Genomic DNA, 24,729 nt, shown 5'->3' with positions numbered 1-24,729 from the left:
CTCGTCTCGCGCTCGCAGACGAGGAAAGATGGCGTTGAGGCCGGGGAAGTGCAGCAGCGGTTGCGGCGAGAGCCGGCTTAGCTCTCTGCCGCTGTCTCGCATCAAGCTGATCATGAAGAGCTCGCCCGACGTGTCCAGCATTAACCAGGATGCGCTGGTCCTCACTGCCAAGGCTACGGTAAAAGCGCGGGCGGGTGAGGCCACCGGCTTTGTCGTCTCGTGCAGCATAGTAAATGCCCCTGGCTGAGAGTGACAGTTACTGGTCCTGTTTAGATACGGCGCGCGAGGCCATCCCTCTCCTCCCCCCCCCCCTCCAAGCAGAAGAAACCAGACATTAGTAGTCTCAAAATGATTAGCTTTTCATTCTGGTGTTGAAGCAATGGTTTTGGCCAGTAAAGGAAACGATAGAGAAAGAGAGAGAAAAAACAAATCCCTAAACCTTATTTTAATGCTTTATTTTGATAGAACAAGGACAAGAGGAGAGAGAAAAAAAAATCCAACAGTCTGCAGTAAAAATGTGATGAACCAAAAACAAAGAAAAGTACTGCAGACAAATAATGTACAGGATACAGGCAAATTTTATTTTGAACTAACAAGATTGTTGCGTACAAATGAACCACTTTTTACAGAACATGGGACCCAACGCGATCCATGTTTTGATCAACACATCTTCCTCAGGGGGTCCCATAGGATGGTAGTTCTTGGCAGCATATTTTCACCGTTCAAGCACACAGTATATTGATCAGGCATTTTTGTTGCCCACACGTATTTATGCACCATTCGTAGCATAATACAAGTACATGATTGTCCCCTGAGGAAGGCGACGGAGTCGCTGAAACTTGGATCCTTGTCGGGACTATGTTTTATCATTTGGACTAATTATTGAACTTTGGTAGAAACTGTCAATAAAGCATTTGTCACTACAGGTTGAATTTGACATTTCCAGTGCCTCTTTGACTGTTAATTTGGCTTTGCTTCAAGGCTTGCCACCTTCTTCCCTTTCCCCGCATAATTTATTTGTAATTAATTTCTGCTTCTTCAAGGGTTGAAGTTTAGGGCCCAAAGTGGTGAACTGGATTAGAAGAAACTGGTTGATGGACAGACACCAGAGGGTGGTGGTTAATGGAATTCGCTTGGAGGAGGGGAAAGGTGAGCAGCGAAGCGCCACGAGGATTGGTGATGGGACCGATTCTGTTCAATATGTTTGTGAGCAACATTGCCGAAGGATTAGAAAGTAAGGTTAGCCTTTTTGCGAATTATACCAAGATTTGTAACAGAGTGGTCATCCAGAAGGGAGTGGAAAACATGGAAAATGATCTACAAAAGAAGAATGGTCTAATGTCTGGCAACTAAAATTCAGTGTGAAGAAGTACATTTGGAGGGTAGAAATCTGAGGGAACCATATGTGCTGGGAGGTGAGAGGCTGATATGAACGGACAGTGGGAGGGACCTTGGGGTGATGGTGTCTGAGGATCTGAAGGTGTCGAAACAGTATGATAAGGCAGCAGCTGTAGCCAGAAGGATGCTAGGCTGTATAGAAAGAGGCGTAAGCAGCAGAAAAAGGGAGGTGTTGTCCTTGTAGAGTTCTTTGGTGAGGTCACACTTAGAGTATTGTGTTCAGTTTTAGAGGCCCTATCTGGCAAAGGATATAAAAAGACTTGAAGCGGTCCAGAGGGGGGAAAGGGTTTGAGCCAAAAGAAACATGGTAACATAGTAAATGGGTTATTCCATGTCAAGTGATCAAGGGCTCCCTGCATGACCATCACGGATTTTGATAAAACTTTATGCACAAAGTCCCACATGTGTCAAACGAACTTTGGTAAAGTTTTAGTTTCGCCTGTGGAATATTCGTGGAGATATAGCCATTTCTTTGACCCCATACTGCAATGACATACAGTACGACAGTGACATTCTGACAACTTTGAGACACAATATCTCACGAGCTATGTTTCCAAAAAAATGAAACTTAGCTACCCTGCACAACTTTTGGAGCTCTATTCAGTGCTACCAATAATAATTTTTGTCGAGCACTGAGTGAATGGCTGAATTACAGTAAACTTGGCCGAAAAAATTAGTGCTCCAAAAAAGTCACAATAATTGAATAATAAATGCGAAATTTGGCGCATAATGTCTCAGTATAACGTTGTTTTCAAAAGTACAATTTCAACCTCCAAGCTCTTTCCATTAGTTTACAAATTAAGTGTAAAGTTGCTAATTTGTGTAAAAAGGCCAAAAATAGGGTATTTTCAGCCTGCTTTTACAGAAAAATACCTTTCAGAAACTCTTTCAAATCAGTCTCATTAGAAAGAGCATATTTCAAACCCCCTAGAAAAGTGGGCTTCATTTTTCAACGCAGGTTAACAATGCCCAAAAAAGGGGGACAAAGTTGGGAGATGTCACCATGGCAACGGCCTATGTTTCAACTTACAATTATGTCACTTTTCACACTGTTTTTCCCTGTTTATTTTTACTCAAGCTTTGGGTACAATTATAGTGTTCTTAATTAATGATTATTCCTAACTAGAAATTGAGATGATAATTTTGTTGCATGCAGATCACAAATTATAACTTGTTTTCTTTTTCAGATCCACATTATTATTAATTCAGTTTAAAATGGATGCCAACGAATCGACTAATAATAATCCTTTTCTGCCAGACTGTGCCATTGGGCAAAAATTGTTGTCAAAGTGTCATGACGGCACATTTTATTCTAAAAAATGTGGGCTCATTTTTTTACATAATTTGTCAACCGATGAAAAATTGCTTATCACTCGGCGCTCTGAAGTTGAACTGATGGATAAAGACCAAATCTGCCTCCACCACAAAGCAAAGTATCTCGACAAATACGAATTAAAGCAAACATCGTGTTGTAATCCATTTGAAAAGAAAAATCACATTGTTCAAAGTGGATTGTTAAAAGTCGATCTTGCCATGTCTAATGATTTTAGAAAAGTGGCAAAAATAAATATCAAGCCAGGTCAGAAACTTTGCAGTAGGTGCAAAGCCCAATACGTTTCAATGAGTGAAGCTACTGCAGCATTTTCATCTTCAGACGATTTTGATATCAGCATCTCCGATGCAGTTGATCAAAGCTTGACTGCTTTAGGAACCTCTCCATTGAAAATTTGAAGGTTAGCTAGTAGAGATAAAGCCGGCTATGTGATACGAAAAATTGAACGTGTGCAGAATGTGATAGCCAAGAAGATTACATCTGCTGCTGGAGTTTCAGCTGAAGAAGTTGGGCCGTCTCGTCAGTCTGTAGAATGCAAGTTATGTGAAGATTACACTGACCTCATTGAAGAAATGAAAACGAAAATTGCAATATCCAACAGTTCAATGAAAGTTCAATTATTGACGATGGCCCCAAAAAGTTGGTCAATAAAGGAAACAGCAATGAAGTTTGGCGTTTCAGAGCGCATGGTCAGAACAGCCCAAAAAGTAAAGAAAGAAAGGCATTTGTTCTATACCTGATGCAAAAATTGGCAAGTCCCTTCCAAAAGAAATTGCAAATAGAGTTCAAGATTTTTACAAAGACGATGAATTCAGCAGAATATGTCCTGGCAAAAAAGATTGCATTTCAGTCCGCCTCAATGGTTTAAAAGTACAAAAGCAAAAGCGGCTGCTGTTGTGTAATTTAAAAGAGCTGTACGTGGCGTACTGTAACAAATACGGAACTGAAATTGGTTTTTCCAAATTATGTGAGCTCAGGCCAAAGTGGTGTGTAACCGTTGGTGCATCAGGTGCACACTCCGTGTGTGTCTGCACGATACATCAAAATGTAAAGCTCATGCTACAAGGCGCCAATGTCAAAGAGAACTACAAAGTTCTTATGGAAAAAACTGTGTGCGACCTAAATGTCAAGGACTGTATGCTACAACGATGTCAAAACTGCCCTGGTGAAGAAGCACTAACAGCATACCTGGAAGAAATATTCAAGGATTTAGATCCAGAAGAATCAATAGAATTTAAGCAATGGGTTCACGCTGACCGTGAAACATTAGAAACAAGCGTACTAACCATGGACAACTTTATTGAAAGACTTGCAAGCAAGATTTGGAAGTTGACAAGCCACCATTTCATTTCAAAACATCAAAGTGAATATTTGAAGATGTTGAAGACAGGCTTAAAAGAAACGGAAATGATCATTTTGATGGATTTCGCTGAAAATTACTCATTTGTTGTACAGGATGCCGCCCAAGGCTTTCACTGGGAAAATTCACAAGCTACGGTTCATCCTTTTGTTGCATATTACCTCAATGAAGTGGGCACATTGCAAGTTGTAAACTGTTGCATTATTTCTGATCATATGCAACAGGATACGATATCTGTACACGTGTTTATTCAAAAGTTGATCGAATTTTTGGTAACTCAAACAAACATTACCAAAATATACTACTTCAGTGACGGCTCAGCTGCACAATATAAAAACTACAGGAACTTTGTGAATTTGTGCAATCACAGAAATGATTTCAACATTGAGGCTGAATGGAATTTTTTTGGAACTAGCCACGGAAAATCACCCTGCGATGGAGTTGGTGGAACAACTAAATGACTGGCTGCCCGGGCTAGCCTCCAAAGACCATCAGCGGATCAAATATTGACGCCAAAGGATCTATTTAACTTTTGTGACCAAAATATATACGGAGTTAAATACATTTATGTTCCAAAAGAAGAAATTGAAGAAAGCAAAAAGTTTCAAGAAGAAAGATGGCATGAAAGCAGCACAGTAGCCGGTACCAGAGAGCACCACCAATTTGTACCAGTCGACTCAAACTCGGTTCGTGTCAGCAAAGTTTCAAATGACACAATAAATTTTGTTGCCAAAATTTCTGATACTGCCATTCCAAATTTGAAAGTGTCCGAAATCTTTCCTGGTTGCTACTTTGCCTGTACTTACAATAATCAATGGTGGATAGGCAACGTTGTTGAAGTCTCAATTGAACAAAATGATGCATTGATAAAATTTATGCATCCTCACGGTCCAGCTCATTCGTTTTATTGGCCAGAAAGGCAAGACGTTTGTTGGGTTCCAGAGCAACACCTCATCTGCATGCTTTGTGCCCCTTCAGTTACATCATCCGGCCGCCAATATCAATTTCCAGAAACTGCATTGAAGAAAGTGGCTCAAAAATTTAACAGAATGTTATAAAGATTGCTGGCAGTTAAAATCAAAGTGGACTTCACTTCGGCTTGGGAACCATATAAGATACCCAATTTAGGCTTGGGAACCTAGGATAAGACACCCTAATCATTGGCTTTGGAACCAGAAAGATACCAACAAAAGGCTTTGGAACCTTGACAAAGAAACCAAATGCGAGGCTTGGGAACCTGGAAGAAGTGGCCCACCCGTGGCTGGTATTGCACAGCTATCGGGCGTGACCCCTATGGCGATGGGGTTGCCAGTTCAAACTCTTGAACTGGTAGTGACAATGTCACCATGGACCAACACAATAGAGTAGTAGTAATACTACGTCAATACAAAACTGTAACTTTAAAAATGAAATAGAGGTTGTTGCCGTGGCAACGTCTCCCAACTTTGTCCCCCTTTTTCAGCCATTGTTAACCTGCGTTGAAAAATGAAGTCCACTTTTCTAGGGGGTTTGAAATATGCTCTTTCTAATGAGACTGATTTGAAAGAGTTTCTGAAAGGTATTTTTCTGTAAAAGCAGGCTGAAAATACCCTATTTTTGGCCTTTTTACACAAATTAGCAACTTTACACTTAATTTGTAAACTAATGGAAAGAGCTTGGAGGTTGAAATTGTACTTTTGAAAACATTTATTACTCATTTATTGTGGGAGCTAAGTAATGTCAAACTTTGACTTTTTTTGGAGCACTAATTTTTTCGGCCAAGTTTACTGTAATTCAATCAGTGCTCGGCAAAAATTGTTATGAACAAAGCTCAAAAAGTAGCAATGAACAAAGCTCAAAAAGTTGTGCAGGGTAGCTAAGTTTCAGGTTTTTTGGAAACACAGCTCGGGAGATATTGTGTTGCAAAGTTGTCAGAATGTCATTGTCGTACTGTATTTCATTGTGGTATGGGGTCAAACAAATGGCTATATCTCCACAAATATTCCACAGGCGAAACTAAAACTTTACCAAAGTTCGTTTGAGACATGGTGTACTCTGCATATGAAGTTTCATCAAAATCCGTGATGGTCATGCAGGGCACTTTCCAAGAATCTGATCACTTGACATGGAATGACCCAAATGATAGCAGATAAAAGACCTGAACAGTCCATCCAGTCTGCCCAACAGTCACACTCATTATACATTCATGTTTAAATTTTCTTTAATATTTCTGGGTAATGGACCAAAGAAGTACTGTCTTTAGCGTCCCACTGCTGGATTTGCCATTGAAGCCCACTCCAGCCTATCCTAACCATCCTGTTACTGGAGCTTTTATCAAAGCCCTCCCCTGCTCATCCGAAACCAAATCACTATATACAGGACACCCAGTACCATTCATTTTCTAATTAGAGATTCTCAGTGTTTGTCCTACTTTTTTTTTTTAATTCTGTCACCATTTTCATCTCCACAGGCATAGAAGGGTATAGATAGAGATCATTATACAGGTCCTGGGCCGCCGCGTGAGCGGACTGCTGGGCAGGATGGACCCCTGGTCTAACCCAGCAGAGGCACTGCTTATGTTCTTATGTTCACCCTCTCAGAAAAAAATTTCCTAACATTACTCCTAAGTCTTTCACCCTGCAACCTCATTCATTCCCTCTAGTTTTACCATTTTCAAATTTATTTAGTTTGATATACCGCCTAGCTAGGAGAATATAAGTGATGTACAACAAAACAAATTGTATAAATATACATTGTATGTTAAAAATAAACACAATTACAAGAGAAGTAAAACCAAATATGGGAGACAAAAGGAATGAGGGGAAGAAATGCAAATTTTTTTTAAATAAAAAGGGTAAAAGGGGCAACACAAAAGGAAGGGGGAAATAAAATATCTTCTCTATTTAATTATCTTAAATATTATATACATCTTTAAATAAAATCATTTTGAGATCTGATCTAAACTTTGATGGTGTTTTCATGTCTAAGTTTGGTGTTTCCTGTCTAAGGGGTGATGGTGTTTGATGATGTTTTCCTGTCTAAGTTGGATGGTGCTGTGACAGAAAAGATAGATTTCCATGTGGTGTCAAACAATATCATATCGATGGAATGGATAAAAGATTTTGATCTGTGGAGTGTAATGTTCTAGGACAGTTTCTCAACTTCTTCAAGCCAAGTACCCCCTAAGTCTAATAAATATCAACCGAGTACCCCTGCCTAGGCTCTGTCCCTGACCCCACCCCTATAATAATAGTGCTAATTGTAATGCAATTCTTCCATCCATTTTTCATATACACACAATATAATCTTAATACATAATGGAAACCACAAAATAAAATAACACACAGCACACTGCGCAGAGAAAATTAATTATCATTTATATTCATGTTCTTTTTTTTTTTTTCCAAAGAGGTCAAGGCAGATGACATATGCAATGTCACCTCAGTAACAACTATAGAAAAATAGACAAATATGCAAAATATAGATAGCAGATATAAATTCTCAAAACTGACACATTTCGATAACTAAATTGAAAATAAAATAATTTTTCCTACCTTTGCTGTCTGGTGATTTAATGAGTGTCTGGTTGCACTTCCTTTTGACTGTGCATCCAATATTTCTTTCTTTCTGCCTCCTGCACACTTCCTCTCCTCCAGACCTCATTCCATTCCCCAACCAACATCTCTTTCCCTCCATGAGTCCAACTTTTCTTCCTCTCTCCTCCGCCCCTATTGGCAACATGTCTCCCCCTCTCTCTCTTACTGTCCATCTGTCTTGAGAAATCTAGGCATCTCTCCAACCCCCTCTACTGTCACATCCAACATTTTTCCCTCTCTCATCCCCAGGATCATGTGCAGCATTTTTCACCACTGCCCACCATCCCCATGCCCATTTCTCTTTCTATCACCCCTCTCCAGCACAATGCCACATCTCTCACTTCATCACTATATCTAACATTCCTATGAGAGCCTATGAGCGTCGAGAGCAGCGCTGGGCATTCAGCACAGCTCCCTGCACTAAAAACTGCTTTTGTGGTTTAGTAAAAATGGCGGGGGGTATAGTTGTCTATTTTTGTATGGTTGTTACTGAGGTAACAGTGCATAGAGTCATCTGCCTTGACCTCTTTGAAAAAATCCCGGAATAGGAATGATAATTAACATTTTCTCAGTGTACAGTGTGCTTTGTGGTTTTTTTTTAAATTTTATTGTTGGTAGATCATTTTGACTTGGTCATTTTAAAAGTAGCTCACAAGCCCAAAAAGTGTGGGCACCCCTGGTCTAGAGTGTTTAATGTTGGCGAATGTGAACAAGTCCACAAGATAGTTAGGTGTGAGACCAGATGATACATTATAACAGCTTGATGGACCTTTGGTCTGATGCAGTAAGGCTTAACAGATGCAGCTGAACTTAAACTTCACCCGGGCCTCTATCGGCAACCAATGCAATTTGCAAAAAAAAAAAAAAGGAGTAATAGGATCCAACTTTTTCAAACTGAAAATGAGTCAGACCACTGCATTCTGAATAATACATAATGTATACAGATTATTTTGTGTACCTGCCAAATAAACAATATTACAATGTTCCAGCTGACTCAGAACCAAAGATTGTATCAACAGTCTGAATGATAAAATATCAAAATATGCGCTAATGGCACGTAGTTTCCTCTACTTCAGAGGTTTTGGCAGGATATAAAACCACAAATAACATAACATGGTAACTTCAATTCCTCTGTTTTGTCTTTTCAACTTCAAATTGTTGTTGAACATGCAATAACATTAAGGGTGATAGTATTCTAACCCATTTTTCTAATGTCTTTGATTTGTAGGAGCTTTTTGTCCAGTATTTAGCTGCATATTCCTACAAGCACGGTAGTGGGAAAGAGAAGAAAGCTCTTACTTATGATGATTTGTCAAGCACTGTAGAAGAATCAGAAACATTTCAGTTTCTTGGAGGTATGTACAAGAGTAAGAAATTAAATGTAATGCAGTTTTGGGTGTGCATGTAATACATATTATCCCAGGATGAGCAGGCAGCATATTTTCACATATGGATGACATCATCCACAGAGCCCTGGTACGGACAGCTGCAAAAGTGCACCAGCACTTTTAAGAACTTTAGAAAGTTTGCAACTGAACACAAGTGCCTTCCTGCCTGCCATAGGTGCACGGCTCCTCAGTTCTTAGCTTTCCACGGAGATAAGAAGTCATGCTTGCAAATGTTCATCGTTTTTGCCTTTGCCTTCCCACTTGCTTGTTACTTTTTTCTTAATTTTCTTTGATATATATAAGAACATAAGAAGTTGCCTCCGCTGAGTCAGACCATAGGTCCATCGTGCCCAGCAGTCTGCTCCCGAGGAGGCCCATCAGGTCCCTGACCTGTAAGGTGATCCTTTGCCTAAAACCCTTCAATCCCCTTTATCCCTCTATCTATACCCTTACATAATCCTATCTATACCTCTATCTGTATCCCTCAATCCCCGCATCCATCAGGAATTTATCCAATCCTTCTTTGAAACCCCGTAATGTACTCTGTCCTATCACAGCCTCCGGAAGCGCATTCCAGGTGCCCACCACCCTCTTGAGTGAAAAAGAATTTCCTAGCATTTCCGAGTGCCCCCTTGTTCTTGTGTGTTCTTTGTGTTGAAGAATCTGATCCTCTCCACCTTCTCTATGCCCTTTATGATCTTGTAAGTCTCTATCATGTCTCCTCTGAGTCTCCGCTTATCCAGGGAGAAGAGCCCCAGCCTTTCTAACCTGTCTGCATGTGAAAGGTTTTCCATACCTTTTATCATTTTCATCGCTCTTCTCTGAACCCTCTCAAGTATCGCCATGTCCTTCTTAAGGTACGGTGACCAATATTGGACACAGTACTCCAGATGTGGGCGCACCATCGCACGATACAGCGGCATGATGACTTCCTTTGTTCTGGTTGTAATACCCTTCTTAATAATGCCCAACATTCTGCTTGCTTTCTTTGAGGCTGCTGCGCATTGTGCTGTTGACTTCATTGTTGTATCAACCAGCACACCCAAGTCTTTTTTAAGGTTACTTTCCCCTAGTACTAATCCCCCCATTTTGTAGCTGAACATCGGGTTCTTTTTCCCTATATGCATGACCTTGCATTTCTCTATATTGAAGTTCATCTGCCATTTATTTGCCCACTCCTCCAGTTTGTTCAGGTTCCTTTGTAGGTCTTCACACTCCTCTGCCGTCCTAACCCTGCTACAGAGTTTAGTGTCATCCGCAAATTTTATAACTTCACACTTTGTCCCTGTTTCTAGGTCATTAATAAATACATTGAACAGCAGCGGTCTGAGTACCGACTCCTGCGGAACACCGCTCGTGACTCTCCTCCAGTCCGAGTAGTAGCCCTTCACTCCAACCCTTTGCTTTCTGCCTGCCAACCAGTGTTTAACCCATCTGTATATGTCCCTTTCCACCCCGTGGTTCCACAGCTTCCTAAGTTTTTTTTTTTTTTTTTTGAGGGGGGGTTTTAAACTCCAACTTTATCGAGTAGTTTTTTTCCTGGGTCTTGCCGTTCAGCAGTTTGACTGGCGGGGCCTCCCTCATCTCAGCCATTGAGTTCAATCTGGCTGAGGTGATGTTCCTGTCGATGTCCCGCCTGGTAATGGGGTTTAAAAAGTGCAGCTGGTGCCAGAGGGCAATTTTCATCACTGATCCTGATAGCTGGTGGACAGAGTGCCTTGGCCCAGAACATCGCATTGACATCTGCATGTGTTGTTCCACTCTTCAAAAATGCACCATTAAGGGCCACCTCTTACAACAGGAGAAGTTGTTCGGTGTCAGCATGGAGGGAGCTGATGCATTGCATGCATCAACGTCGAAGACACCAACACTGTCCGATGCACTGACATCGACTCCGGTGTCGCAGGTCATTGCTCCTTCTGAAGCCAGCTAAAAAGCCATCAGCTTCCCTGACATTGTTGCAGGTCATTATGGCATCGAGTCCAATCATGCCGACCAAGCGACCTATATGACTCGTTCCTAAATCGAGGGGTGCATTATCATCCAAGTCATCCTCTCCGGAATGAGTTGCAGCACTGTTGATACTTGTGACGAAGCCACCGGTATCGGTGCTCACTTTCAAAGAGAAACTCAATGCTCTTTTGTGCAGAATATGGGGATATGTTTAAGCTTTTAACCCGATGTCGACTCCGCCGGTACCTGCCCAACCTGAGCATCACACCACACAAGATGCCGGTACTGCCACTGCTTTATCGTGCCTCCAGAGACCGCTCCAGTTCGTCGATGCATCGTCGTGCTTCCAGGCACTGCTCTAGTTTGTTGATGCATCATTCTTCTTCTCCTCGATATTCTCTGTCCAGCAAGTGTTCTTGTCAATCCAAACATGCTGCTTCCAAACGTCCAGAGAAATGCAAACATACTACATCGCCTTCCTCATCAGATGGGCACCGTTCTAAGCGGCAGCATCAATCTCCATCACTGCTCATTGACTTGGATCTTCAAATAGATTCCAATATTGACGTTTCTCATTTGACCTCAGAGGCTTATGACTCAGCCATAATTTTCATCTAAACTCTTCCTAGGGAGAAATCTCCTATGGAGTGCCTTTCCTTCACTCGCTTCCTTAAACAGTTGGATAAAGATTTGTCTGTCAAGCTGGAGGCAGATTCTAAACATAGTGCTGAATTTTTGGAAACCATGGACTATGAGCAGCCTCTTAAGGAACTTCTTAAACTTCCTTTGCATGGGATCGTGAGAAAAACCCTTCATAAAAACTGGGAATATCCTCTCTCTGTAGCTGTTGCTCCCAGGAAGCTAGACTCTCTATACTGGATTATTCCCAGTCCAGATTTTGAACAACCTCTACTTTCCTATGAATCTCTAGTGGTGGAATCCACACTGAAAAAATCTACTCTATCCAAAGTTTACACCTCGGTCCTGTCAGGTCGAGAGGGACATACTATGGATAGGTTTGAGAGATGTCTTTACCAAAACTTCATGTTGGCAAATCGAGTCATTAACTATAACTTCTAGTTCACATGCTACCTGAAACATATAGTTAAGCAATTGCCTGCCTTTCAAAAATATCTTCCATCTCACCGAGTGAAAGATTTTCGGCACATTGTTTGCACCCTTAGTCAATTGAGATAGTACATGGTGCAGTCTGCTTATGACGCCTTTGAGTTGTCTTCCAGGGCTTCTTCTTTGTCTGTGGCCATGAGGAGATTATCCTGGCTCAGGGTTGCCAACATGGATGTCAACCTTTAAGACCGGTTGGCCAACATTCCCTGTCTGGGGGATGAGCTTGACTAACTGGCTGTCCCAGGATCCACTGTCTTATAGTCAATGGAGATCTTTGATGATTGTCCATTCTTCTTTGGAGAGGAGACTAATTGGGGATCTTGACTTAGGCCCGGGCCGTCGCTTATGCCTGACTTGGGAACATTTCTGGATGGACCTTACTCCCCATGCTCGAAATAGACTATTGAACTTGTAAAGATAACCACAGGCACATGCGCTGTTGCTCTCAATCCTAGACATGTGGGGGGGGGGGATTAGTTTGTGCACATATGAAAGAATTTGGTTATATATATTTGTGTGATTCTTGCACTTTAGTGGAAAATTAATAAAAACTATTTCAACATAAAATATTTTTATCCCAGGACAAGCAGGCAGCATATTCTTGACTGATGGGTGACGGCACCGACGGAGCCCCGGTACGGACAATTTTAGAGTGATTGCACTCTAAGAACTTGGAAAGTTCTAGCAGGCCGCACCGCGCACGCGCGAGTGCCTTCCCGCCCGACAGAGACGCGCGGTCCCCAGTTTCTTAGTTTCCGCAGAGCTAAGAAGACGCGTTTCTTTCAACGGCTGTTGAAAGACTTTTTTGGTATCGCCTTCCCGCTCGCGTAAACCCTTAAGGAAATATTGTTTCCTTCATTTTCTTTAAAAAAAAAAAAAAACTCTGTTTTTTTTTTTCAATTCTTCAGTTTCGCCCCGGCGGGGCCTGTTGCCACCATCGAGGCCGAGGCCTTCAATTTGGCAGAAGCCGTTTTTACCTTCATGCCCCCTCAACCCGGGTTTAAGAAGTGCCAGCAGTGTGCACGACCAATTTCACTCACTGACCCGCACAACTGGTGTCTACAGTGTCTTGGTCCTGACCATCGAGCATCTACCTGCACCCGCTGTGCGACTTTGAAAAAGAGAACTCTGAAAAACCGGCAGATCCAACAGAGATTATTATTTGGTGCCGAGATGTCTGATTCTGCGGCACCGACATCGGCCCCGTCTCAGTCGGCACCCTCCTCGTCGACACCGCGCGATACCGCGTCGGCGTCACATCCCTCAGGTAAGCCGGCTAAGAAGCCTTCCCCGTTGGAGCGTCCTCCGGTCTCATTAGCAGCGAGCCCAGTCCTGCCGACCTCGAGGCGCCCACGGAAGCGCTCCGCCCCAATAGAGGTGAGCCCCTCGACCTCGGGTTCCTCATCCTCGGGGCGTAGAGCGGCACCGCAGGTACCGCAGAAGAAAAAAGCGGTACCGGTGCCTTCGCTGGACGAGCGAATTGCTGCTGTCCTGCAGGTGCAGCTTAAGGAGCAGTTGCAACAACTCCTTCCTGCACTTTTGACACCGAACCTTCCGGTCCCGGTCCGGTCTGAGCCACCGGTACCGACAGTGGAGCAGCCCCTTTTATCGGCATCCACTTTGTCGGTACCGGTACATTCTGCTTCCTCGGTCTCCATGCCAGTCCTTGCTCCGGAACCGAGAGCTCAGCACCAGGCTGTTCAAACTTCGGCACCGATGCAGCCTTTAACGTCTCCCGGTACCGTGTCTATGAGGTCAGGTAAGTCGGCACGCAAATCCCGACACCTGGAACCCTCCACACCGGAATCTCGAGACCGCAGTTTTCAAGTTAGGGATCCTGATTTGTGGGGTGACTCGGAGGACCCTCTTCTCTCTGAAGGGGAATGTTCATCTGGTGATGAGGATCCTTCTGCTTTAGACCCATCCTCTAAACCAGATGTAACCTCTTTCTCATCATTTTTGAAAGAGATGTGTGACTCTCTCTCTATTCCCTTGGAGGCTGAGTCAAAGAAATCCAAAGCTTTTCTTGATGCACTGGATTTTGACCAGCCTCCAAGGGAATATCTCAAATTGCCTCTCCATGACATCTTGAGAGAGACTTTTTACAAGAATTTAGAGACACCTTTGACCGTCCCAGGAGCCCCCCGCAAGTTAGACTCTTTATATAAAGTCATCCCGATTCCTGGGTTTGACAAACCACAGCTCCCACATGAGTCTCTATTAGTAGAATCCACTCTAAAGAAATCCACAGGAGCTAGTGTGTACGCCTCAGTCCCTCCTGGCAGAGAAGGTAAAGCCATGGACAAATTTGGCAAGAGGTTGTACCAGAATGCAATGTTGGCCAACAGGTCAGGGAATTACGCTTTCCATTTCTCATTCTATCTCAAGCATCTCATACAAAATCTGACTGCTTTTGAGAAGTACCTCCCTGACCGTAAAAGAGCTGCCTTTCGCCAAACTTCTTCATCGCTCTTACAACTTCGTAAGTTCATGGTCAGGTCGATCTATGACACCTTTGAGCTGACCTCTCGGGCCACGGCTATGTCGGTGGCCATGCGCCGACTGGCATGGCTCAGAGTTTCAGAACTCGATGTCAATCACCAGGATCAACTGGCTAATGCACCTTGCCTGGGGGATGAGCTGTTAGGAGAATCCATGGACTCCACTACCCAAAAGCTCTCAGCTCATGAAACGAGGTGGCATACTCTCCTCAAGACAAAAAAGAAGACCCCACCTACCAGGCCTTTTCGTCAGCAATCGGCCTACCAACGTCGATTTGTGTCTCGTCCTTTGCCACCAGCACCTCAACAACTCAGGCGTCAGAGGCAACAACAGAGGCAAAACACTAGACCAGCACAGCAGCAACAACAGGTGAAGCCTCCTCCTCCACAAAAATCTTCACAACCCTTTTGACCTGTTTCTCCAGGACATAGCCAGTATCCCTCCATCTGCCCATTTTCCGCTGCCTATAGGAGGACGCCTTACTCATTTCATAAGCCGTTGGGAAACCATCACCTCGGATCAGTGGGTCCTCAACATCACCCGCCACGGCTACTCTCTCAACTTTCAGACTCTCCCTGCCCAAGGTCTACCAAAAGAGTCTGCTTTGCACACTCCTCAGTCTTCCCTCCTTCTTCAGGAGGTTCAATCCCTCCTCCTTCTGAACGCCATAGAGGAAGTTCCTCTAGATCAAAAGGGGCAGGGATTCTACTCCCGTTATTTCCTAGTTCCCAAAAAAACAGGAGATCTCAGACCCATCCTAGATCTTCGCGATCTCAACAAATGCTTGGTCAAAGAGAAATTCAGAATGCTCTCTTTAGCCACTCTTTACCCTCTTCTCAATCAAGGCGACTGGCTATGTTCCCTCGATCTCAAAGAAGCATACACTCACATACCGATCAATCTGGCCTCCAGACAGTACCTACGCTTCATGATCAATCGTTGTCATTACCAGTACAAGGTACTACCCTTCGGTCTTGCCTCCTCTCCAAGAGTGTTTACCAAATGTCTGATTGTGGTGGCTGCTTTTCTGCGTTCCCACCACCTTCAGGTGTTTCCTTACCTGGACGATTGGTTGATAAAGGCCAATTCATCTCAGACAGTACTTCAGGCCACCAACCAGACCATCCTATTTCTACGTTTGCTGGGGTTCGAGATCAATCTACCCAAATCTCATCTCATCCCACTCAGAGACTTCAATTCATTGGAGCAGTCTTGGACACAGTCCTCATGAGAGCGTTCCTGCCGTCCAACCGTCTTCAAACGCTTCAATCTCTATGTCAGCAGGTGCTTCCACAACGTTCCATCTCTGCCAAGCAAATGATGATACTCTTGGGTCACATGGCCTCCACAGTTCATGTCACACCACTTGCACGTCTTCACCTGCGCACTCCTCAATGGACCCTAGCTACCCAGTGGTCCCAAGCGATGGATCCTTGCTCACGTCACATATCTGTAACATCATCTCTTCGTCAGTCTCTACAATGGTGGTTGATATCCTCAAATCTCTCCAGAGGTCTTCTGTTCCATCTACCTCCTCATCAACTTGTCATCACCACCGACGCCTCCCCTTATGCCTGGGGAGCTCATTTGAATGAGTTCCAAACTCAAGGACTTTGGACAGCTCAGGAAATGAAGCATCACATCAATTTCCTGGAACTCAGAGCAATGTTTTATGCCCTCAAGGCCTTCCAACATCTTCTCTTTCCTCAAGTCCTCCTGCTGTGCACAGACAATCAAGTTGCGATGTACTACATCAACAAGCAGGGTGGGACAGGCTCTCGCCTCTTGTGCCAAGAAGCCCAGAAGATTTGGGCTTGGGCCACAGATCACCATCTATTCCTGAAAGCTATCTACATTCAGGGAGAACAGAATTCCTTGGCGGACAAGCTCAGCAGAATTCTCCAGCCTCACGAGTGGACACTCGATCCTTTCACTCTGCAGTCCATCTTCGCTCAGTGGGGCACTCCTCAGATAGACCTCTTTGCAGCTCCTCACAATCACCAGCTGCCCCTATTCTGTTCCAGACTCTACTCTCCTCACCGTCTGGCAGTGGATGCATTTCTCCTCGATTGGTCCAATCTATTCCTGTACGCTTTCCCTCCTCTACCTCTCATGTTAAGAACCTTGTTCAAGCTCAAGAGGGAACGAGCCACCATGATTCTGATTGCTCCATGGTGGCCCAGGCAACATTGGTTCTCCCTTCTACTTCAACTCAGTTCCAGGGAACCCTTTCTTCTTCAACTGTTTCCTTCGCTGCTTACACAACATCAGGAGACCCTTCTGCATCCCAACCTTCAGTCTCTGCACCTGACAGCTTGGTTTCTCTCGGGCTGACTTCTCATGATACTCTTTTGTCTCAGCCCGTTCGTGCCATTCTGGATGCCTCCAGGAAACCGGCCACTCTGCAATGTTACCATCAGAAGTGGACACGGTTTTCTTCCTGGTGTCTTCTTCATCATCATGATCCCACTTCCCTTGCAGTGGAGACCTTGTTGGATTATCTTCTTTCTTTGTCTGACTCTGGCCTCAAGTCTACTTCAATCAGAGTCCACCTCAGTGCTATTGCTGCTTTTCATGAGCCAGTCCATGGAAAACTCCTCTCAGCTCATCCCTTGGTGTCCAGGTTCATGCGGGGTCTTTTCAATGTGAAACCACCTCTTAAAGCCCCTCCTGTTATCTGGGATCTCAATGTAGTTCTTTCCGCCTTAATGAAGCCTCCATTTGAACCTTTGGCTACCGCTTCTTTCAAGTTTCTCACTTGGAAGGTACTTTTCCTTATTGCTCTTACCTCTGCCAGGAGGGTCAGTGAGCTACATGCACTAGTTGCGGATCCACCTTTTACAGTCTTCCATCATGACAAGGTGGTTCTGCGTACACATCCATAGTTTCTCCCTAAGGTTGTCTCTGAATTCCATCTCAACCAATCTATTGTTCTGCCTGTCTTCTTTCCGAAACCTCACTCGCATTCTGGAGAACAGGCTCTGCATACTTTGGACTGTAAGCGGGCTCTAGCTTATTATTTAGAGCGTACTAAGCCCCACAGATCATCTCCCCAACTCTTTCTGTCCTTTGATCCGAATAAATTAGGACGTCCTGTTACTAAACGTACGTTGTCAAATTGGCTTGCAGCGTGCATTTCATTTTGTTATGCTCAGTCCGGACTGACACTGGAAGGTTCTGTCACGGCCCATAGAGTTCGAGCTATGGCAGCATCTGTGGCTTTCCTCCGTTCCACGCCTATTGAGGAAATCTGCAAGGCTGCTACATGGTCCTCAGTTCATACTTTTACATCTCATTATTGTCTGGATGCATTCTCCAGACGGGATGGACACTTCGGCCAATCTGTTTTGCAAAATTTGTTTTCCTAATGGCCAACCTTCCCTCCATCCCTCTTTTTGTTAGCTTGGAGGTCACCCATCAGTCAAGAATATGCTGCCTGCTTGACCTGGGATAAAGCACAGTTACTTACCGTAACAGGTGTTATCCAGGGACAGCAGGCAGATATTCTTGCGTCCCACCCACCTCCCCGGGTTGGCTTCTTAGCTAGCTTATCCTAACTGGGGACCGCGCGCCTCTGTCGGGCGGGAAGGCACTCGCGCGTGCGCGGTGCGGCCTGCTAGAACTTTCCAAGTTCTTAGAGTGCAATCACTCTAAAATTGTCCGTACCGGGGCTCCGTCGGTGGCGTCACCCATCAGTCAAGAATATCTGCCTGCTGTCCCTGGATAACACCTGTTACGGTAAGTAACTGTGCTTTATCTTGCTATGTAAAATTCTTTGCATTCTTTTATACTGCATGCATTTCATAATTTATGTATTTCTTCCATTAGCTGCCTTCAATTGCTGCCTTTTTAAATAACTTGTACTGTTTGTATCTTATCCAATTGTTGTGAACCGCTTAGAACTCTTGGGTATCACGGTATATAAAAATTAATTTATTGTTATTATTTCCCTTCCTGGAACCTTAACATCCTAATGGTAGGGGCTCGGTACTGCTCCATATAATCCCTTATGGGAAGCTGTCCCCGTTTTGTATCTTACAGTCAAGAAAGTGTTCTTGGTGGTGATTATGCTGGCAAGAGAGATTTCTGAGTTACAAGCTATTTCCTTAGGATTATGGAAGCTGGGCTCTCCCTACGCATGGTTCCGTCTTTCTTACTAAAACTAATCTTGGCCTTCCACATTGATCTGGAAGTCCCTTTGCCCATTTCTTGCCTTACGAACTCTAAGAAAAAATATTGAAAGTTGCATTTGCTGGATGTCAAGCGAGTGCTTATGCAGTACCTCAAAGTTACCAATGAGTTTCACCTATCGGCCCACCTTTTTTTATTTTTACCAGTCATGCCAAGAAAGGGAGTCCGGCATCTAAAGTCTTGATTTCCAGATGGATTAAAATGGCCATTTCCTCCGTGTATGTGGGATATGGTAAATAGCCACTGATCACCTTGAAAGCAACTTCACTGGAAAATTTGCTGCCTCTTGGGTAGAGACTAGGGCTGTTTTGCCTAAGGAGATTTATAGAGCAGCTACATGGTCTACCCTTCATACTATTACCAGATTCCATAGGGTGGATGTAGCAGCCAGGAAAGATGCTGCTTTTAGGTCTGTTTTGAAGACAGGCTCAGCGGGCCTGCCCTAGGCTCTGGGGACTGCTTTGGCTTGTCTCTAGTGTTCAGGACCACTAGACACATTGTGCTAGAAAGAAAGATTAGGTTCTTATCTTAGTAATCTTCTTTCTTGTAGATATGTCTAGTGATCCTGAAGCCCTGCCCTATGTATGGGCTTTGACTGACTTCTACTTTTAGGATTTGAAGAATTCTATATCTTTCAGAGGAGCTGAGAAGATTTAAAAAAAAAAAAAGTAAAGATAGGTAAATAACATACAATTGGAAGAATTATGACAGATTAAATTACAACTTTTGGTGGAATTCAGTTTGCCATATATATAAGATGGAACGTACATTTGCAACACAAAAAGAATATATCGATAAGTTTAAGAAGATTTGGGGACCATTAACAGATTTTTGTAATGATTGATATAATTTTTTCCCATAATGAGATACTTGATAAAAGAGGGGGGTAGGTTTATTCTCTTTATCATAAAATATAAATAAATTATCATAATAGTTGTTAATATTGTGTGCAACTAACAAAATAAGGGGAGGGAAAGGGATTCATAATTTAATAATAGTTGATAAAATTATTAAATTTTACATGATATCTAAAATTGTAGTAAGGATTATATAAGATATGTACAGTATGTTATGGAGATATCAAGTGTATACTTAAGGTAATTGTATGAATCTTTATGATACACTTGTTGTTATATGAAAAAATTAATAAAAAAATGTTAAACAAAGATAGGTAAATCCTCATAACCATACACTGGTTTAAGTCTCTGCTTGATAGCAGGTCATGTGAGTAGGTATGAGTTCTATGCATAATTAGTTCTGGTTGCACAAGTGAGCAGAACAGAATTGTTGTGTCAAGGATTTTTCCCCATTTTCTTCTTTCCTGTTATGTCGGTGCTACTTGATTGTTTTGTACAAACTGAAGGGACAGGAGCAGCTCCCTGGGAAGGAGGTGGAGTTGGGAAAACATGATTGACAGTTTTCTGTAAGGAACTTGCTGGTTCATATATGAGATCCTAGCATTCAGGACCAGTAGACACATCTACAAGAAAGAAGATTACTGAGGTAAGAACCTAATCTTTCTTTACCATTCATCTTTTCCTCCTTTTAATAATAGATTCAAATTAATCACTCACATTTCCTTTATAAAGGTATCTCTTTGTAACAATTGATTTACCATTTGTTAGCCATCCACTTATGGCCATAGACACCTGCTTAAATAAATAAGCTGGACAAGGGTCTAAATTAGTTGTTTCCTGTGCATATTTTTGAACTAATTTAACAAAATTTTATTTGAAATTAAATTAAAATCTTACCAGGCACAATTACCCATACAATACATTCTCTCTTCTTTAACTTCCAACTTTGATTTTGTCAGGTTAATTTGCACTTATACAAATGTGATTACTTAAATTTAGCTTTCTTATTTTCTCCTGTAAGAAATATTCAATGGCCTCAGCTTCCAAACCATCACTCCCATTTTTTACTTAAATATACTGTTAATGTTATAACATGTTCTCTACAAAAAAATTTATATATTCAGTGACAAAAGTATGTTCTTCTTGAAGAGTATCTCTACACAAAGTGAAACTATTGAAGATTATCCCTGCAAGAGCTATCTGAGCGTTTTTTTGCTTTTTATTTCACTTACTGACTGTCTATGATCACATTGCCATATAATGACTTACATCAGGCATATGTAGCCCACCAAGTGCTTTTTTTCTGGCCCTTGGAAGTTTGGCAGTTCTTGTGGTGCTTACAGCAGAATTCCTGCTTCCCTAACACAACTTGGCTTTTGTAAGCTTGAGTCATGCAGTGTTGGAAGTAGAGAATGACAAGGGGACAAATTTTCCCCGTCCCTGCAGGAACTTGATTTCCCTGTCCCCGTGGGTTTTGTTGATGTCCCTGTCCCTTCCTCATTCCTGCAAGCTCTGCCTTAACTGTACAAACCTTGAACAGTTATGATTTTAAAGTGTTTGAGGCTTATGCAGATGAGGACAGAGTTTGCAGGAATGGAGCAGGGACAGGAAAATAACTCTCTGGGACAGAACAGGAAAATGAGTTCCCACGGGGATGGGGAAAAATTTGTCTCCATGTCATTCTCTAGTTGGAAGATTGGTTTGGTCTTGCAGTTTCAAGTCTTGTGAAACTTAAAAATGTGAGACAAACCTGAACTTACTGCTCACGTTTGCAGAGAGCTGTGTTGCAGTGGGGAAGCAGGGATCCCATTGTTTTTTCTGAAGTTGCAGCCACAAGAGGGGAAAGAGACTGGGTAAAGATAGGGGAGATACATGAGAGAGAGAAACTTGGGTGAAGGCTGGAAGGTAGAGAATGACACGGTGGCGGTTTACCCGCGGCCACCGCATTTTAGCCGCGGGTCACCCGCCGAAAACGGGGAAGAAAACTAGCAGTCGCTGCGGCGACGGGGACAAGGCCATTCACCGCCCGCGGGGCGGTGAATGGTCTTGTCCCCGCAGTGAGGCATGAAGGATCGCGCGGTCCCCGCAGCTCACACCCGCCTGCCCAATCGATTCTAGTGTTTAGCCAGCTCTCTCCCTTCTCCTCACCTTAGTTTGTAGATTTTCTTTTTCGGCGACCCGCACGCTATCAGAGAGCCGCGCACCCGCTGCTGCTCAGTTTCGATCTTCTGCTCTGACGCAACCGGAAACAGGAAGTTGCAGCAGAGCAGAAGATTGAACACTGAGCAGCCGCGCGTGCGCGGCTCTTTGGGAAAGCGTGCAGGTCGCCGAAAAAGAAAACCTATAAACTAAGGTGAAGAGAAGGGAGAGAGCTGGCTAAACACTAGGATCGATTGGGCAGGCAGGTAGTGGCTGCGGGGACCGTGCGATCGCTAGTGTTCCCGGCTCAAATTGGAAGGAGGGAGTGAAAGGGAAAAGGATTCTGGGCCAAGGGGATGAAGTCGGAAAGAAAAACCCACAGCAGGAAAGAAAGGGAAGGACTGGCAGGTGAGCCAGATGCTAGAAGCAGGGGGGGGGAAGAAAGAGGGAAAAAAGCTAGATGGGGTTGAAAAGAAGAGACACACTGGTATGGAAGAGGAAGATAGGGGAAATCTGGACACAGGAAGGTCCAGAAGGGGAAATTATGTGCATGGGGCATAGGGACAGAGACATAAAGGGGACATGCCATGGGAATGGTATATGGACACAGGGGGGGCAATGACAGATACATAGGGGAGATATTAGAAATGGAGAAAATAGGAGCACAGAAGCGAGATGGTTTGTGGGGATGGGACAGGGACCGAGCTTGCAGGCTCCAGTGGCTTGCACAAATTACATTGTAACGTGCCATGAAAATAAGAGGAAGGAAGGTAGATAGGCCACGCGAGAGGAGCTGAAGGGTAGTAGAAAGGAACAGATGGTAAAGGAGGGAGGGAAGGGTGGTGGTGGAAAGGAATAGAACAGACATTGAAGGAGGGTGGAGAGGAACAGACCCCCAAGGGAAATGTGGAAGACAGAGTGGGAAGAAGACAGATGCCAGACTATGCGGGAGCGGAGGAAAGAAGATGGGTGCTAGACCAATTGGGGGGGGGGGGTGAAGGGAGAGGCACAGTAACAGCAAATGGAAGACGCAGAGAGAAGACACACAGTGGATGGAAGGAATTCAATGAGAAGATGTGGAAAGCAGAAACCAGACAACAAAGGTAGAAAAAAAAATTATATTTATTTATTTATTTTTTGCTTTAGGATAAAATAGTATATTAGTTGTGTTGATAAAAATTTATAAACAAAGCCCTGCCAGCTGAACATCTCTTTCTCTAGTTCAGCAGCAGGAACTTTGATTTATAAGAAAGGAATAAGCTAAATATTACAGTACTAAGGCTTATATGGATGCAGCGGGGACGGTGACGGGGCGGTGAATGGGATGGCAGTGGCGGTGACGGGGCGGTGAAAGGGATGGCGGTGACGGTGACGGGGCGGTGAAGGGAACGGCGGTGACGGGGCGGTGCAGAGGATGGTGGGCCGGTGACGGGGCGGTGACGGGGACAGATTTTTTCCCCGTGTCATTCTCTACTGGAAGGGACAATGCACTATTGAATTTTGCCACTGTTTGACAAAACATGCAACAAAATACGATGGTACATGCTTCATCCTCCGAATGTTACAAAATATAAAAATGTGGCACCCAGTAGAAAAAGGTTGATGGCTTACATCATCAATCATTTGTCAATTTGCAAGGACTCAAATTCAAAATGTTTTGAAGATGTTTATTAAAAAAAACCACCTCACTCGATATGGGAGTTCAAACATGAAGATTCCAAAGTGGTCAGTCTAAAAATCCATCATTGTTCTGGTCTTAAAGATTTGTTCAATCACCACCTCGAATGTTCAAAGGTACCTAATACAAAACTGAACATTTTAACTTGGTGAAGCAGCGATTAAACTCTAAGCAATGTGCTGGAGCAGGCATAGCTGACAGATGATGATTGATTGCACTGTTGTGTTCAGCCTTTCTGATTTGTTAAAGGTCTAATAGTTTTTGAAGGTCCAATATCCTCCTAAAGCATTTCATTGTTTGTGCCTTTATATTTTTAGAAAAAGTAGATAGTGGGATGCTACAGCTTGCAACAGGACCTGATCTGCATATTTACTGGGCTAGGTTAATATATTTGCTTGCTAAGTTACAGCCACTGATACTGCTAAATAAAGTAGAATGAGGCATTTGTACTCTAACGTGTTATTATATGTTGTATCTTTAAGATATCCTGCCAAAAAAGATTTTAGCCAGTGAATGCCTTAAAATGCTTAAAGTACAGGAAAATAAAGAGGAGGAAGAAGGAAGAGATGAGGAGGAAGAGGATGGAGATGAAGAGGAGAATAAGGATGAAGAAGATGATACAGATTCTTAAATGTTTCTCATTGACAAAGTTTGCTGCAATCTTATTCTACTCATCACTGGTTCCCTGTTTGTTTCAATTTGATTGAGTTCAATATGTATAAAAGCACAACTTTTTAAATTCTTGGTTTCCTGGTCAGTGAAGATTTGATTACAGTTTACATATGCAGCACTTTTATCAAAAAATAAATTAAACAGTCCCCTTAAGTGGATATATATGGACAGTCCCAAGAAAGGGATAACTTTTTTGAACTGTAGTGTGTGAACTGGTATCTTAATGAACTATCTCTGTCTCTTATCTATGATTTGTATATTCTCTGTATGCTGTAACTGAAATCTTTTGTACAGCAGGTAAGATTCATATTGATTGGGATATGCCTTTTTATGGTAAATCTTTACTCAACTTGTTACAAAATATATTTATAATAGAGCATAAGCTTGCTAGAAATACTGTTGAGGCCACAGTTCAGCTAAAACAACTAATGAAAGCAATATACCATACCACTGAAACAAACCATAAGAACATAAGAATAAACTTGAGATCCTAGTGTTTCCAATCATTCCTAAAGGGGCTACCTAAATAAAGTCTGATTATTTTTCTTAAGGTTA

General features: G+C 43.1%; 1 protein-coding gene across 1 annotated transcript; it reads left to right on the top strand.

Annotated features, from left to right (window-relative positions):
- CHRAC1 (chromatin accessibility complex subunit 1) lies at nt 1–24,729 on the top strand. The gene is made up of 3 exons (XM_033933332.1): nt 1–178; nt 8,895–9,021; nt 23,985–24,729. Exons 1-3 carry the CDS (start codon nt 29–31, stop codon nt 24,131–24,133), a joined length of 426 nt encoding a protein of 141 aa, XP_033789223.1. The 5' UTR covers nt 1–28; the 3' UTR covers nt 24,134–24,729.

Source organism: Geotrypetes seraphini, chromosome 2 (genome assembly GCF_902459505.1).
Source record: "Geotrypetes seraphini chromosome 2, aGeoSer1.1, whole genome shotgun sequence".
NCBI lineage: Eukaryota > Metazoa > Chordata > Amphibia > Gymnophiona > Dermophiidae > Geotrypetes > Geotrypetes seraphini.
The sequence above is the reverse complement of the archived record's forward strand: the minus strand, read 5'-3'. Positions and strand labels throughout refer to the sequence as shown.